At 37.5% G+C, this 17,760-nt stretch overlaps 2 protein-coding genes across 3 annotated transcripts in view; one reads left to right on the top strand and one right to left on the bottom strand.

Annotated features, from left to right (window-relative positions):
- The window catches only part of babam2 (BRISC and BRCA1 A complex member 2), an 84,206-nt gene extending 76,601 nt beyond the window's left edge, over positions 1-7,605 (bottom strand). The window contains exons 1-3 of the mRNA XM_044047821.1: positions 7,541-7,605; positions 6,262-6,417; positions 5,700-5,776 (exon numbers count right to left, since the gene is read on the bottom strand). Of these exons, the coding sequence (XP_043903756.1) occupies positions 5,700-5,776; positions 6,262-6,398 (214 nt within the window). The 5' untranslated portion in view covers positions 6,399-6,417; positions 7,541-7,605. The remainder of the gene's footprint in view (positions 1-5,699; positions 5,777-6,261; positions 6,418-7,540) is intronic.
- Positions 7,606-7,856: 251 nt separating this feature from the next.
- The window catches only part of rbks (ribokinase), a 42,578-nt gene continuing 32,674 nt past the window's right edge, over positions 7,857-17,760 (top strand). For both annotated transcript variants that reach the window (XR_006362013.1, XM_044047955.1), the window contains exons 1-2: positions 7,857-7,922; positions 10,616-10,677. Coding sequence is in view for 1 of the 2 variants with exons in the window: in XM_044047955.1 (XP_043903890.1) it covers positions 10,619-10,677 (59 nt within the window). In the remaining variant the exon portion in view is untranslated. The remainder of the gene's footprint in view (positions 7,923-10,615; positions 10,678-17,760) is intronic.

Genomic DNA, 17,760 nt, shown 5'->3' on the forward strand with positions numbered 1-17,760 from the left:
AATAAAACAAAAACAATAGCTGGAAATGGCCCTCACTGAGGCAAAGACAAAGAGTCATAACACAATTAAATAACACACATTGCTTAGACTGGTTCACAATGTTCTCTTATCATGTTACACAATTCTATTTATGTCTGCAAGACTGTTCTGTTCTGCTTTTTTTCTTTTTCCCTCATTGTTCTAGCGACAGCAAGAAGAGACAAACATACACATGTGGAAGTGTTTTCCCAGTGGAGAAGAGTCAAACGAGGAGAGGATGAGCTGTAAATCTGTTAGAAACTACTGGAACTTTGTCAGATATGTACTGGCACGGATCCAGACAAAAAAAAAAAACAAAAAAAAACAAGGCTCCTCAGTGCAACAGGTTAGAACATAAGACACCACTTTTCTTGTGCAGTCTGAGTGGCTCCATAGTCCACTGCATAACATGGCTTTGTCAAAGTTTGTCTTCTACTCCAGTCGGAGACGTTATTGAAGACATGGGGTCATAATATACAGTATAAAACAACAAAGGCTGCAATTTTTTTGTTTAGTAGAACCAGCTTCAGTGGTGAGGTGGAGGGAGCTTGGGCAGCATTAAGGGCCAATGGTTTTACTCTAAAGGAACTTTCACCAGAGTCTTATTTGTTTCTTACTTCCATATGTGAATTTCTGGTGAAAGACAAAGTAGCAACAGGTCGTGACATCACTCAAAATAATCAGAATATCCGTGTTCAAGCCTAGATTCACATTGTGGCTGGCGCTATGTTAACGTTTAGCAAACGGAAGCTCAGGCTGGCTCCTATTGGACGATACTAGCTATCAATCACATTGGTGTCCAAATATCTCACATACAACATTGTGCACCATAATCTATTAAAGAAGAAACCACAGATTGAAACCATTAACTCTTCAGGAAAATGTTAACTGATATTATGAAGCAAAAGAAAATTAGAAGCTTATTTTCGCATAGACCACTATTTAAATATATAGTAACTAGCAGTGTTGCTCTCGAGTGGCTATTCCATTTCTTACCATTTCCTGGTTGGCATCAGGAGGGAAGTGGAATACAAGATCTTTTTTTTTTTGAAATACAGTCTATGAAAGGGAATTAGTCAGAGCATTTGTCAAATCAGTAGGGCTAAACAATTTAGGTAAAGTCAAGCTTCAACAATTTTTTTTTTTGTCTTCGTACATATTTGATATGGCATAAAATGTTTTCACTCCTATTCTTCAGGGCTTGGGAACATCACTACAAGTATACTAAATTAACCCAATGGGGAGCAATGGGGACAGCCCTTGGCCAGTTGAGATTGAACCCAGCAACCCTCCAGTTACAGGCCAAGTTTCCTTTCCACTATAGGCTATAAGGTGCCCAACAAAATATTCACTATGTTAGAGGTTTGGTGGAGCATTACCACACCATCAAAATGGTAACTACTACACTCTAATACAAGGATGGGAAATTGTGATCAGTATTTTATAAACACCAAAGTTGATGATGTCCTCATAACCCTGATATTCAGTTCACAGTCAGAGAGAAGCCCCCCAAAAAAACACAAGTTTAAAAACATACGTTCTACTTTATATCACCTCCAAGGTAAAGATAGTCTCAATGACTTGGCTCAATCACAACAAACAAAATCCAGTATTTATTTCAATTGTTCCTGGTAAATCCAACCACCCATTAGAGTTCATGGGCTTTACAAGAACAACACTGGTGTTGAGGTAAAGTAAGGACTGAAATGTCATCCTGTAATCACCCCGATGTTGACAACCACTCTTACATGTCACTACATGACTGTGTTGCATTGCTTATTATTTACACCTGACATATACGCATTCCTCAAGTCTGGCCACAACATCCTGAGATGGGTCACAGTAATTTCTGCACAAATAGCGTTTTAGACTATTATGCAAACTAAGTTAAACAGCTTCCTCTTAGAAACCACAGGTTTTTTCCCCCAGTGCACAAGCGTCTTTCACCAAATACAACTGCTTGACACAAACGATAAAGAATGGGACAATATGAGAAATAGGCTTTAAATATGCCTTTAACTCTAAAATCTCGACTAGCACTGAATATGCTTTTAATTCTAAAAAGCTGTACAACACATTGAAATCACTTTATCTTACATTTTGTTTTTTTAATAGCAGAATCCACTTCTGAAACTTTTTCTACTTAATTTTTATACTGTAAACTTTCAATAAGATCAAGTCACAAGGTTGAAGTCACAAATGTGCCACAAACAACCAGAAGTGCAACACAAAATAGAAGAAAGCTGCATAGACGGCACTGACAATTATGTAGTAATATTTTTATTTTTATTTTTTTCTTTAACTATTGTTTTAGTCCACATGCATTTACTGGATCACGTGCTGAGCAATTACGGAATAAATTTAACTGCGTTTTAATTTTTTTAATTTATTTTGCTAGATAAGTCAAGGTTCAGTTCAATACACGCTGTATAGTAGATTAAAAATGTTAATGGCTCTAAATCAATTTTTCGTGTGCGATACCGACACAGTAATTTCACACCTTTTAAACTACAAAGCAGTTAAGGACACATTTGTAACATGCATTTTAAAATTCTGCTGCTGCTGATTTATTTTCAAGTCTGCAAGACGTGACTCGTGCAATAAATGGGATGTTCGGACATCCGATTTTGCATTTTTCTCTTTCCAAAAATCCACTGATCAGCTCATCCCTATTATTAAGCATTACGTGACAACATCAACACATTCACCACTCTGTATCCCATTGCAAGGATGATAACTCAAAGATATTTTATGTTTCAGTTGTTTATGTGTAACGTTTACAGGAATTAAACTGCAGCCTTTAAGCTTCATTAATGCAGTTGTTTCAAATTGTGATTTCCATTTAAAAAAGGATTAATTGTTCAGCCCTGAAGCTGGACACATTTCTTCCCATTGCAGACACAGATTGTAAGCAGGTATTTGGCAGGTTTTTTGACCAATGGAAAAGAGGCTTAAAACTGTATGTTGGCAAGATAGAAAGCATATTTCATAGAAAGCACATTTCAAGTTATTCATGTGAGAATATGAATAAGAAAAAGAAAAAGCGAGGCGAATCCTACGGATGAAAATTTGACTAAAGTGAAAAAAAAAAAATAATAATAAAAATAAATAAATAATATGATGCATTGCCCTCTATTGATTGGATTATTTGTGACTTTTGGGAAGTTGAATATGCCAGGCAACAAGTCGAGAATGTGACGCGCGACGGAACATCATGGACACATGAATAAACACACATGGAGTCGGAGTTGACTGTCTAGAGCAAGACCATATCTCTGAGTGCTATCGGATGCTGAAACATGTTTTCTTTGTCAAAATGTCATAAAAAAAAAGAGAGGAAACGAAATATATGATGATAATGGGGGCGGGACTAGTTAAGCTTTGCTTCTCCCGCATTCCCTTTCGGTTATGTATATTATGTGAACTGCACTGTTATGTTTAAATAAATAAATAAATAAATAAAAAAAAATAAATAAATAAAAAGAAAAGTTATTCATGTGAGAATATGAATATTTTACCCGATTCACAATCATCCTGATAAAAGAAATTCAATTTATTATGATGTGCAAAAAAGTTGGATATTGTCTCATGAGACCGTTTGAACACACATTGACTTACATTTAGTGTTTACATCTGCACATTACTCAGAGAGTGTTCAAAGAACTTGTGAACTCGTTAGTCATCCTCCACAAAAACCTGAATCACTTATGGAGCTGACAGATTTAGCATTCGCTGACAACGTCCTGAAGTGGGTTAAAAAAAGGGGGAAGACACTGTCTGAAACTGCACACAAATAATCTACAAGTGCAACTGACTACATGGCTTTACTATGAAAACTGGTCAGGTACATCAGGTACGTGAGCTTGACATGGTTTTGTAGGCCCTAAAATGAGTAATTTCCAAAGAATGACAAAAAAAACTTTGTTTCCAAAGCCTTGCACTTACATGACAAATGAATTCCTTTGTGAAAGAGATGAGTGTGTGTGTGTGTGTGTGTGTGTGTGTGTACAGATTGGTCTCGTGAGTCACCACAATTACAGTAAAAGTAAGTAAAAATCAATCCAAGTCATGATTATAGTCACTTAACAAGTTGGGCACCTTTGAAGGCACGTTCATGAGGAAAAGTCTCTGATGTGGGAACTTGATTCAGAAGTGAGCAAGTGTTACGGTAAAAGTTCAGCGGTACAAACAACAACATCATGTTACTGGTATAATTTCAGTGATTATGGCAGCGCCACCACCATCATCAGAAAATATTCTTGTTGTTTTAGTTTTGTCAGTGGGTTAGGTCTTACTGTTTGCCAAGTTTATGGTGCCAATAGGTTTGTTGCAATGAATTTATGACTAGGTGATATAAAATGTTTAATGGTGTTGATATACACAATCAGTCTTAATCTTGGGTACGTGCACAGCTCTACTACATACAGTTCTAGCACTACTCCGCTCGACTGGTCTCTACTTGGTTTACTTGTTTTTCCATTAGTGATAGTACCGGGTACTTTTTTTGGTAAAAATAAAAATCAGAGCCCACAGAGAAAATTTGCATTTTTAGCTTGTGGGAAAATGTGTCGCTGGTCTACTACTGCCTCATTTGGTACGTTTGTGTCACTGGGTAAATCTGAACAGAGGATTTCAAAGACTAAAGTCACAAAACAAAACAATTGAAACTACTGATGATGCAGGGGATCAAGAACTCCATTGTTCTGCAATGCAAATTATGGATTTGCTCAATGGATTTTAGTGAACGGTTTACAATGCAAAAATTCAAGTTTCCTATAAAGGCTGTCCAACAGGAAGGTAGTGTAAGTGGCTAAAATCAGTTTTTCCCAGTGTCCCCCTGGTAACCATGTTTTCACTGACAGTGTGCCTGCCTGTCTCCTGCTGTCTCTCAGCACAGTGTGTGCCTCATACAACCCAATTCCAAAACCTGAACAAGCTCTTTAATAAACATTACAAAAGATGATCATCAAATTGTTTCTGCACCAGCCTGAAAGATTTATTCATATTCATATCTGTATCACATCTTCAATCTTGTGTCAACAAGTATATGTTTATTTCCGCCAGAACAAATGCATCTTCTAAAAAAACACATATATATATGTATAAATAAAAAAAACAGAGCCGACAAGGACAATATAAATACCATGAAAACATTGTGTGCCACTTAAATAATAATATCCACTTACCACATTGAACCATCAGAACATTTAAAGTAAGTACTTCATATGACCCCACTTCAAAAATCACTGAATCACTTAAAACTGACCTACAGTGAGACAGAAGTGGCTCTCTCAAAACTAAACTGGCTAAACTTTGTTCATTTGAAATAACATTAATTCAGGATTGAAATGATTTCATTCTTGGCAGCTCATAGCCAAGAGGATAGGAAATGGACTTCCCAGGATGGACGTGCCCCTGAGCAAGGCACCCAAATCCCCCATCACTCCCCGGGTGCAGATAAGTACTGCCCAGTGCTCCTTCAGTTTCAGTAGAATTCTCCTGAAACTTTTCATGAAAGTGTCTTTGGGCTTTCAGTCATAGTCCAACCCGTTTGCAGTTCTTTCTTTTTACTAGCTCAATGTTGCTGTAGCTTCTGTCTGTCTTGACATAAAACAAATCACTTCCTGCCTGACTTTATTTAACCAGTATTAAAAACAGCGAGTGAGAGAGTGCTCACTTACATTTTAGAGTTTCTCCAGCATACGGGATATGAAGTTTGAAGCGATCACAACAGGGACCAGGGGTCAGAGATGTACATCTGAATATGAGGTAAATTAGGAAACGACAAAGAAAGGTCAGCAGTCAACCTTGAATATTCAGAGCAAAAGGTAAAAAAGGTATCCACATGGTTTATGTTTATTTAAAATACACAATATTACTGAACACAATATAAAGTTGGAAATATCTCACAGCACCAATACACTGCTTTCATTTAATACCAAATACTGTTTAAATGGAGTTATGACAACAATGAAATTCATTTAATGCATGGATTACGCGTGTTAAAATAATTCATATTATGCTCACTTAAATTGTATGCACCTGGTGACAGTGTTATCAGTGTTTTTTTTGTTGTTTTTTATATAATGAACTAATACCCAGCTAGCATGTCCATGTGGCCCCATAAGGTTTATATATTTTTTTTCTTCTCATGAGTATATCTTCAATATAAAATGTAATATTTTGATTGACACTGTGTTTAGCTATTAACAAAAACAAAAAAACAGGGGAACTACCCCTCACCCAGTTTTGAGGTCTGTTACACGGAGACAGTTGGTAGAGTCCAGTCCCACTCGGCCGTTCCGCACTACACTGCAGAGCAGGGGCCGCAGTTCAGGTGAGATGCGGTGCAGTGCAACCTCAGGGGACATGTTATTCATTTTATCCACTCCGAGGAATCTGTGGAGATACAGAAACACAGAAATGCTTTAACATGACTTATCACAATCATTCTTCTCAAAGCATTGATGAAACAGTCCTAAGTTTCTGTACCATTAAAATTAGATCTGCACTAGGGCTGGGTGATGATTAAAAACATTATCATGAAATGAAAAGAGTGAAAGCTTAGAACCAGTCAATTGTGGTTTTTGTTAAACACACTGCTGGTTCTCAATTTATAAACCTTATATTGATATTCATTATATGTTTACATCATGTAAAATGGAATGATAACACTTTTTTGTGTTATGATATCAATATGATACCAATATCTTAAACTCGAGTATATGCCAATATTAATATCAGTCCGATTTCATACCATAAAGCTCTTTAAAACACATTTGTGCCTTTTTAAGCTATTACAAAGACATAATTATCCAGCTGTGTAACACATATTATTCTCACATAAATCAGAATTAAATAGTCCACAACATAACTCAGCTAAAATGTTGTTGCTGATTTTGATTTACATTTTACAGTCTGTGTATACAGAAGCATGCGATATAAAGGATTTTTGGATTGTATCGGATTTAAACATTTTATCGGTGCTATATATGATCCAGTGATTTTGACCAGTATCAGACCAATACTAATCCTGAGTAACATATCGGCTCATCCCTAGGGTAAAGATATTGATTCGCTTTTGTATGGAAAAGATGATAAAAAACATAATAATACAAAGACGTGTGCTACTTTGTTATTATTTGTTTTGTTTATGCTTTAAATTTGTCAATTCACACTGGTGTTCCTGGAAAGTGGATTAAACCACATCTCTGTAAACGACCGAGAAGTGTCAAGAGACATTTATGCTGAGAATAAAATACCCATTTTCTTTAAGAGACAATCAAGCCTAATTTACCCAATTAACTTAGCCAATGAAGTGACTTAATTTGAAGTCGGCACAGTGCCTGGAAAAGGCATAATGTTACACCACTACAGACTGATATCTAACCCCTCAGTTATATCAATACGCTTAAGCATCGTATCGTTAGTCACTACTAGCCTGCCACAGGATGCGTCAACCCGCCACAATTCAAACACTTATCTCTCTTGAAATATGACATGAAATATGACCTGAAAGTACCTGAAAGAGCAGGAAATACAATTATCTCAGCGTTAACTCCAATGTTTACTTCATGCTCTCACAATTTCCGGTTTCTGATGTTTGGGTCCTTTCCATGGACCCTTACTTAGCTGTCTGTGATTCAGCCTGTTGAAAAAAGGAGTCATTTCATTTCCATAGACAAATTTCTAAGTTATTTATCGTCAATCATAAAGTAATTGTCATTAAATATAATTATAGATCAATAATGTTTCAATACTAAATGCGTTCGTAATGATTTAGTGACAATAATGAGTCTGGCAATGGCTACCAAATTATCCAGCTGATATACCGTGAACTTCGAACTTCACTTCTGTTGTCAGTTGTCAGCAGTCTTCTTCTAAAGATCAAGTTATAATTCCAGGTAACTATTATATATCTCAAATACACACTCAACACACTTTATTTGACATAACACATAACACATATTCCCTTTGAGTGGATGGCATTTTGTTTCTTATTTTCAGAGTTAAAAAAAGATCTTTGTCCGGCTAAACACGAGCAGCAGTTTTAAATTTAGTTTGCTATTCCAATATTCGCGACTTTCACCTGATAAAAAATGGATTTGTTACATGCACAATAAGAATTTTCCTGAAAAGCATATTGTATGATTCAGTTATTATTATAAATGTAGGTTAGGGTCATCAATGGTTGTATCTCACAGGTAAGCACATCAAAACAAATGCATTGTTTATTTTGCTCTGTTTTCAGCCTTTGGTAAATCTACTGTACTCACTAATAACAGACCTGTTATTATGTGAGATGGCTGCAAATAACTGCTGTTTTGATTCTCAGCTAGTCACTGATTATTGAAACACTTAATTGATTTATCAATAATAAATTACTCAGTGGAGCTAGCCACCTATCCATCTTCAGTTTGCGTACATACAATTGTGCGAGAGACCTAGTGAAGGGACATACGTAACTCTGGAAGGGTTGGATGCATTGCATTAGGATCACAGCTGTTACATGAAATACATTTTTTACATTAGCTGAGGAGATTACATTAGCTGTAATATGTAATCAGCCACGTTTGTGTAATCCTGACTACTGCAGCTTTAAGTACTTAAGTATGTGTAGACACACATTGTATCAGTACCAGCAGTCAGACCAGTGGTGTTTCAATTGAGAGCAGCTGGTCTGATTCACACGTGGATATTCCACTTTTCTGTGGGTGAATCAGAATCAGAATAACTCAATGCAATCATGAGCATGAGGGTTTGACTTGTTTGTTTGAAATTAAGTTACAATATATTGTTAGGTTAGGAAATGTTACTGATGGTGAAGGTTTGTGTGTGTGTGTGTGTGTGTGTGTGTGTGTGTTAGTGTACCTCATTAGGGCATTTTCTTGCATAAACACTGACCTTATCAGGACCAGTCCTCATGGAGACCAAAACCTGGTCCTAATTTCCGAGGAACTGGTTAAGTTTAGGGCCAAGATTTGAATTGTGGTTAGATTAAGGTTAAGTTAGGGGTTAGGGTTAGGCTATCCAACTGAGTGGAAATCAATGCAGTGTCCTAAGTGTAAACGTGTGTGTTTAAGTTTGTTTGTGTGTTTTGGAGGGGGTTAACAATTAATCGATTATTATTCGATTACTAAGTTAATTGACAACTGTTTTGATAATCGATCAATCGGTTTGAAGCTTTTTATCATGATTAAAACAAGATTTCTTATTGTTTAAGCTTTTTAAATATGAACATTTTCTTCATTTCTTTGCTCTGGATAGCAAAGAAATCATTAAAAGTTAGTCATTTTGGTTTGTGGACAAAACAAGACATTTGAGAACATCGTCATTTCCAGGTTTGGCAAACACCGATTAATATTCTTCAGCACAGCAGACGTCGGTTGGTGTTGTTGATCAATAATTCAATAATAACCTTTCAGCATAATGCAAATTAAGTGATCTGAGAGTGAACAACACCTCTGCACCTCCTCGTGCCTCACAGAACAGACAGAGACAGACAACACCCCTGTTGGCTGTTCTGCTACATCTACTCTGCATACAGATCCGTTTGACAGAATGAATTGTACTCCAGCAACAACTCTCTATGCTACATAGTTAGCAAACAAAAATAAATAGTCTAAAAGAGTGTCAGACAGTAAGTGCAATTAAAGTGTGCTGGATTGGTGGAGAGTTTCAGAGATGCAGAGAGAACTGCAATTTTGAAATGTTAGTATTTTAATAACCTACTAATCCACTCTTTTTTTATAGATCCAGGCAGCTTTAAATCATCATCTTGTTTATTCATTAGCAAGATAAAGTTTAGTGTTTTACTGAGGCTGAAGGAAACCTTTTGTTAAGTGGTTAATGTGTAATGATTAAACACATTTTACATTACACTTGCTTAGGTCGGTCAGCTGTTGCGTAATATTTCAGTTTTAAAGGGGAAACTTAGGAAGGTTTTCTGCTGTTGCAAATGGATGCACAATGCGGGACTGGTAATATTCTGCTTCTGTTGAAGAGTGGAGGGTTTCGAGGCTAGTTTTTCATGCCTGCAGAGAGAAAACAATATCCTGTGCGATAGAAGAGAGAATTGAGCCATCCTGCATTCCACGCATCCTACAGCCAGCAGCCAGGCTTTTCAAGTCTTCCTCTGCCTAGGAAAAGATTTAAAGAGATTAACACACTAGCATTAGCTCCGATACAAGCTGAGGATTGAATTAATTAAAGACTTTGCCGGGCTGCAGTGCGTTCATGTGGCGTCGCATTGAAATGCCTCCTATCCTCTTCCACCCCCAGTAAGACTGGAACCTTTCCAACTTAGCCAGCGATGAATGCTCTATTTTTACCCTCTTCCTTGTTTCACTTGAGCTCATGCTAATGTGGGAGATAAATAAAATCAATGATTTTTGATTGGAAGCTGTAGGGAAACTAGTTTTCATATTTTGCCTGAAATGCCCCACAACATTTTCCATGTGATTTAGATTTTGTCCTGGTTTGTTTGTGAGTTGGTTTCACAGAGAGTTGGATAAATGTTGATATATTAAAGACAAAAAAAGGCTTGAATGCTCAGTTGTTACTGTCAAAATAATAAATGTGTTTGTTTTTTGAGCAGATCATGACCACAGAAGCTTTTGATGTGATGGTGGTTGGCTCCTGTATGACCGACTTAGTGAGGTGAGTACATTTCACCCTTATTTAACCCTGTCTATTCAATCATTATTGGAGAGTTTTATCACTTCTCTGTGTCTGATCATGAAACAAACTTAGATTTTTAGAGGAGGCGTAGTATAAAACCTCCAGCTAGATCTGGTTCAGGAAACCCCTCTGCTTCCTCAAGTGCGCCCAACAGGAAGCAATGGGCATTTGTTCGTTGCCATATGAGGACATGTATTTCAGAAATGTAGAGCAGTGCTTTTAGGGATGCTGGACAAAATGTCTGAGACTGATTTGACTAATATGGTTAATTGATTTTGAAATGTGTATTAATCTGCGTTTATAATCATCTCCATATTTAATTTAAATTTTCATGTTTTGTCTCTGCCTTCACCATTTTAAATGGATGGCTGCGGTAGTATGACGTAGTAGTCGCATCTTATAGTGCTCCATGCACTCCTCTGTGCTGAGAAGCACAGGCACAAGCAGATTTTAGCCAATAAACAAAATGCTCCTCTTGTTAAATAAATGCCAGTGTAAGTGTTTGCCAGCTTAAAAATATGTTTGCCAATTTGTCTCACAGTTAGACTGCTTTTTGTAAAGAAAACATGTTCGGATTTACCTCAGGTGACACACTTACTACAGTAGACCAGCAACCTGTGTCCCAGCAAGCAAAAACATGCTGATTTTCTCTATGGACTTCGGTGTGGGGGATAGTGAGAGGCCAACAAATGTTTCCAGCCAAATGCAAGACATATTCTTATAGGTAGAAAAAAAACTTCCTGTGTGAGGTTAGATGGTAAAACAAGCGTAGGAGAGGGGTAAGTCATACTGATCAATTGTCTTTGTTTAAAACATTGTTTCCCTTTATTATTTTTAACTGTAACAGCCTTTACTTTCCGTCAGGGGTTTTATTCTGACATACACACTTGTGGAAAATATGGCTTAAGGGCTGAAGTGTGTTTTCCATCAAGGTTTGAAATGGACTGTGTTGCTCTGTCTGTTCAAGAATAGAGGAAGTGGTCTAATCTTAGATAATGCTCCTGTATTTTCAGCACTCCAGTGCTAAAAGCCCAAACTATTACAGGGAGAACATCTTTGGTCTAATATTGTTTGGCCCAACAGCTTTTAGACCATTAGACAATAATGGTGGGCAGATTGTCAGGTTTCTAATCCTTTGAATTAAGAAACACTTTATTGCCACATTTGCAGGAGCTGCCTTTCTAAAATGTTAAAATCGAAGGTCATAAATGAAATGACCACAGGTGTGAATTAGCCACAGTAACTTCCAAAGATCTCACTGAAATGTGGAGACAATCTGTTGTAATTACTCTTATGTCAGTGTCAGTGTTGCGTCATGTGTGTACGTGGTAAGATTTGTTGAGCCAAGTAGGATGCATTCCCACAAATCATTAGTCATCAGCTTCAGCACAATGGGTTAACTGAAAACAATACGTCAATGTAATTTACCCTAGCCTTAGTGAGGAATGACACAATCACTAAGTAAATACTAAATCCTGTGTAAGAAGTCTTCATGGGGTCAGTGTGAAGAGACTTGATTGTTGGGCTTGTGTTACAGTTTTTTTATCAAGGATTTTGTGTATATTATCGTTGAAGAATAGGGAAAAGAAATAACCTGGGTGTCAGCAAAATGAGAGCTGAATTAACTAACACAATGTGTTTGTGGGTGGATGGGTGGGGAATCATTCATCTGGTGTCAAGCTGCAATGACTAATCAGTGATTCACTGATTACTAAATTAATCACATGCTATCTTGAGTGTGATAATTAAAACAAGTTTGCTGTTTTCTTTCACCTGCTTCAATGTGAATATGTTCTGGTTTATTTGATCCGTATAACAAAGAAATCATTCAAGTTTAATGACTTTGTTTCGGGGACAAAACAAGTCAATTGAGAACAATATCATTTACAAACACTGATCAACATTTTGAAAAATTGTATGGACTAAACACCTAATCGATTAATGAAGAAAATAAACAGCAGATTAATCAATTATGAAAATAATCGAAAATCCTTTGCCACTGGTCAAAAAACCCACTAACACATTTTTGATGAGTTACATTTAAATGTGAAAGTTATAGTCATTTAAAGCCATATCAGGCAAACACTGTTCCAAGCAGTCTATTTTAATTGAATTAGTATTTAAATTGAATGCACCTGCTTTAGCACATCCTACTCATGATACATGGTTACGGCAAATACTGTGCATTTAATAATCTTATTTATGTGGGTTTACCTGTGTTTAAAAAAACGACAACTTTCAGTATAAAGTATTTTCTCTCAAACTGTTTCACCAGTTCTCATCAAAAACACATTCCTACTCCTACTGTTGCTTTCTTTTTAAATTGGTTTTAGCACTCATTAGCCGTTCAGCCAATTACTTTTTGCTTTGAAGGACAGAAGAAGTCAATTACGAATAACAAGCTAACGGGAATTTGGAGTGTGTGTTTGTGTGTGTGACCTTGTCAGGACCAGTGCTCCTCATGGAGACAAAAACCTGGTCCAAATGATGCAGAAACTCATTACTGAGGAAGTTCAGGACTAAGATTTAAATTGTGGTTAAGTTAAGTTAAGGTTAGGGTTAGGCCTGAACTGGTTATGGTTAAGGTTAGTGATAAGGCTATGTTTAGGCTGTCTAAATGAATGGAAGTCCCTGCAGTGTCCTGTGCAAACCCGTGTGTGTGTGTGTTGTGCACATGCCTGCAGCAGATTGTGAGGACATTTGCAGTGGTCCTCACTACCTATAATACCTTTGTGAGGGTTAAGACTTGGTTATAGGGTATCTCACACACACACACACACACACACACTCAGGTGTATCAAAGATCTCAGTCAGTCAGGCTGCATGGAGCTGATTTACAGCGTGTTGTAAACGGTTGTTTAATAATCTACTCTCCTGCACACACAGGAGAAGCAGAATTGTTCCGCCTTTAGATGTCATTCTTAAAGCCTACCAGTGCCCCCTACTGCTACAGTTTTCTGAGTGTAGACACTTCACACGGGCTCACGGAGCACAGAGTTTCCAAATTTATTGAGCAGGTGAAAAACAAAATCAGCACAGGATTATTTTACGTAAAAGTTCAGTAAGTTTTTTTTAATGTTTTTATGAGTTGCAATTAGGGTTAGAATGGTGTCATCATTACCTCACAATTCATTGTGTCAGCAGCGATCACTTAGTTGGAAACTAGTCTGCATCAGCTCTAATGATGAACACTTTTCCTTTTCAGTCCACTCTCATCTGCAGTTTTTATTATAATATCTGCCTCAGTTGTTTTTTGAATATTATTGCTATAGTGTCATGCTATCAGTATTATTGTCATAATTTCCCTACAAAAAAAACAGTTTTGTGTGCTAGATTATCAGCTAATTCAAATTATTTAAAATTTTAAATAATGAAAATATATTCATGTATCTTTTAACTTTTGTTATCTTTTATATATATATTTTTTGTGTCCAGCTTTTCACATATTTACGACCAGTATTTGCTGCTTGCCATGCTCTTCTGTGAGAGTAAAACGACATTTCATTAACCAAAAACTTTGGTGAATTGCCAAAAAATAAGTTCATTAACGGATCCTGAAAATCAAGGTTTGTTACATGTAAATTAGAAATTAGTAAGTTAATATATTTAAGAAACGATATTTCCCTCCTTCTCAAATTACAGCTATTAAGAAAATCAAAGCCACATGTAAGCATCACATTGTTGAATTTTCATTTTTGTTTTGCAGTAGAATTTGTGTGTACCTTGAGAGAACTGAATCTAAATATAAAACAAATATCATCAAAATGTATGGAAATCATATGAAAAACACAAGACAGTATAATGCAAGATCACCTGAAAACCATCTAAAGTTCATACATGACCATCTCAAGGAATAAACCCATAAAAACAAGAGAGATACACTGTATGTCAAATTCATAAGAAGAAAAAAATTAAACGTATATTTTTTTTAAAACTGAAAATTGTACAGTAGTGTAGTGTATATTTATATTTATAAGTGCACAGTGCAGTAATCACATCTAAATTCAGGCTAATATTTGCTGTTGCAGACAAAAGAGACTCTGCTCTCTGTCTGCAGGTGATGATTGGGATAAAATATGCTTGGTCTTCCTCAGGACCTGCTCAGAATAGAGTTGCAATCATTTTGTTGGCCTCTTTAACAAACTAACCATAGTGGCTACATTTATGTTTACATGTCCCGCCACCATACAGACGGACAGAACAGACAGACAGTGAAACTACTGAGGGGTACACGAGTGAGCTCAGCTCACTGTCTAAGCTTCTCAACATTGCTCTGACCACACTGACAGGACTCAAATTTTTCATCATTCCCGTGTCTCATTTTGCAAGTGGTACGTGCACTTTGGAGGCCGAGTTTGGAACTGGAAAGACAAGCTCCTGCTTAAACTTTTCATGGACAAACTTGTTTTTGTCCACGTCTACTTCCCCTGCTGAGGAATGGCTTCAATGGGGGCGGGAGGTGAGGGAAATGAGAGCCAGCCTGAAAGCAAACATTTCACGTCACTGAACACCTGCTTTGGCCTTTTGGTTCCGTGGGAGAAAATGCACTGAGGTTACACTTTAGCACATAACTGCGCTGTTTGTTTGGTGCACTCACCACAGACAACAATAGCCAAGTGTCTCTCTGGGAATGAAGAAACGTGGGTGGGTTTATTTAAGAATTTGGAAATCTGTTTATCTTACCTGCCAGTCATCCGGCCTCAGGTGGCTCTTAGCCAAGTTTGGAGTCATTAAGTTAAAAGTGGATGTTGATGACAGTGTTTCTATGACAGACAAAGGTTGTGCTGATCAATCGATGTCTTATGAATGTGTTAAATACTGAGCTATAGGCCTGTTGGTGTATTTTATCTTAATACTTTCAATATTTATGCTAAATCAAGCTTCCTCTCAGTCAGCGAAACACTTCATTTAATATATGTGTTGATTAGCTCAGTATTCGGAATATTCTCAAAGCTATAAGTCAGTACAAAGTTAGAGAACTTTGAATTATTGGGTTATAAAAGTGGACTTTTCAAATACATGTAAACGTGTTAGTCCTGAAATCCAATTTCTCAAAGTAGGACCAACATACCCATAAAAAAAGGACAAAATCCAGACTGGTGCATTTCTGGTGCTTGGTCTCTGACGTAATAAATCAAGAAGGAAGTGCCTTATATGGTCAACACTTAATTCAATCATATGAAACTTTCATGTCACTATTAACCTAACCATAATACTGTAATTGCATGTATAGTATAATCGTAGAAATTAGCTTTTAAAATGACTATAAAACAGACTGAAGTCACTTTACATGACACTCTAAAAATGGTAAGATACAGGCTCCATTATGAGGCACATCAAAATAAATCAATTGGACTGTACATGACACTTTTTGTGCTCACCACTGTAAAATGTTGCCAATATTTCACATTCATGATTTTCCCGGCAAAGGAATTTCCACTTTATAACTCATTGTGAGTGAATTTTATCACATAACATCAAACATGTGTCTAAACCCCAGCTGGTGAAACATAGTGCCCTAAAATTTGATTCATTTTGTAGTGAAAGCACAACTTTTCCCACCAACAGTCACACAGGGGTGACACAGGTGGGAATAATTTAGTTATACAGCTGTGTGTGTATGAGTGTGTGCAGGCATGCATGCGTGTCTACGACCTTTGTTCCGTTTCCTTCTCACCACATTTTATCCTGACTGACCCTACATCCTGTTTTAGCTTTGGGCATTTTTGTGTTTTCACACGCCGGTGCAAAAACAGCAGCATTTATAACAACCTCCAGTGTTTTGCCACCAGCGTCTCAGTTACTGGAAATCCTGGGAGTGAGTGAACTTACTGTAACAGCACACCTGACACACACACACATAGATTGTCACACACAGGCATAAAGAAGCATCAACAGGGTGAAAAACAAGTTTATGACCCACATTTTGCCCTCCGCAAAACCCCGATGGCCCTGGGTAGTGCTGGTGCGGGGCCAAACCACAGTGTCTCGATGTACGGTATGGAGCTGTCTGCATTCACCCCCAACCCCCGCTCCCCCTGTTACTCACCACACAGCCTGGCTCTGTGATTGGACGAATCAGGGAGCAGACAGCTCCTCCTGAGGGTACCCACCTGTGGGATATCAACCTTGAGGGGAGGGGCAGGACTTTACCTAACCCTGATGAGTCAGACGTTACTGTTGTTCTCTTGTGGCCAGTGTCAAGTTGAGACATCTGTGGGTTTTGCTGGTTGCATCATTGTGCAAATTTGGAGACACTTTATGGGTTTACCTGACTAAATGTTTGTTTCAAATATCAAATAACGACTTCTTAAGAGTTTTTAAGTGATGACAAGATACATGTTTTATTTTTAACCTGTCCTGTCTAGTACCCAGGGCATGTAATATGATTGACTGCATGCCTTTTGGTGTCGGACAGATTTGATATGTGCAGGACGAGTCTGGGATACTCATAACTGCAGTATTTTTATTTATTTGTTTTATGATTATGTGTTGCGGGCAGCCGGACCGGACAGGGGGACAGGGAGTGGACTGACAAGGGGATGGGGAGTGAGCGGAGAGGAGGAAGGGAGGGGGAGTGAGAGAGAGAGAGAGCGAGAGAGAGGGAGAAAAAAGAAGAGAGAAGGAGATCGAGAGTGAGAGAGAGGGAGAGCAAGGTGGACAACAGTATAATACATGGGTTAGTACCATTAAATTGAGATGATATAAAGTAGACAGAACATACCTGATAAGACAGAACCTAGGCAACTTAAGGGTGACATTAGTGTGTTAGTAACAGGTTAATAACATTGAACAGTTGAAATTATTTAGCGTATACAGAACATACTTTCAGGTACAGTTTATATAGTAATTGTTAATGACCACATCAAGAGAGTATGTCCGGGCTTACAACAGTTATATCAGTTAAATTTAATTTATCTTAGCGTGTTAGTGTGTGTGTGTGTGTTCGTGTATATCAGTGTATATGTGCAGGAGTTGTCATTAGGTATGATTGGAATTGGGGTGGGGGACCGTGCCAATGTCCGGTCCGTCCCCAGCGACGGCCGAAAATCATCCAGGCGC

Source organism: Solea senegalensis, linkage group LG16, assembly GCF_019176455.1.
Source record: "Solea senegalensis isolate Sse05_10M linkage group LG16, IFAPA_SoseM_1, whole genome shotgun sequence".
Lineage (NCBI taxonomy): Eukaryota > Metazoa > Chordata > Actinopteri > Pleuronectiformes > Soleidae > Solea > Solea senegalensis.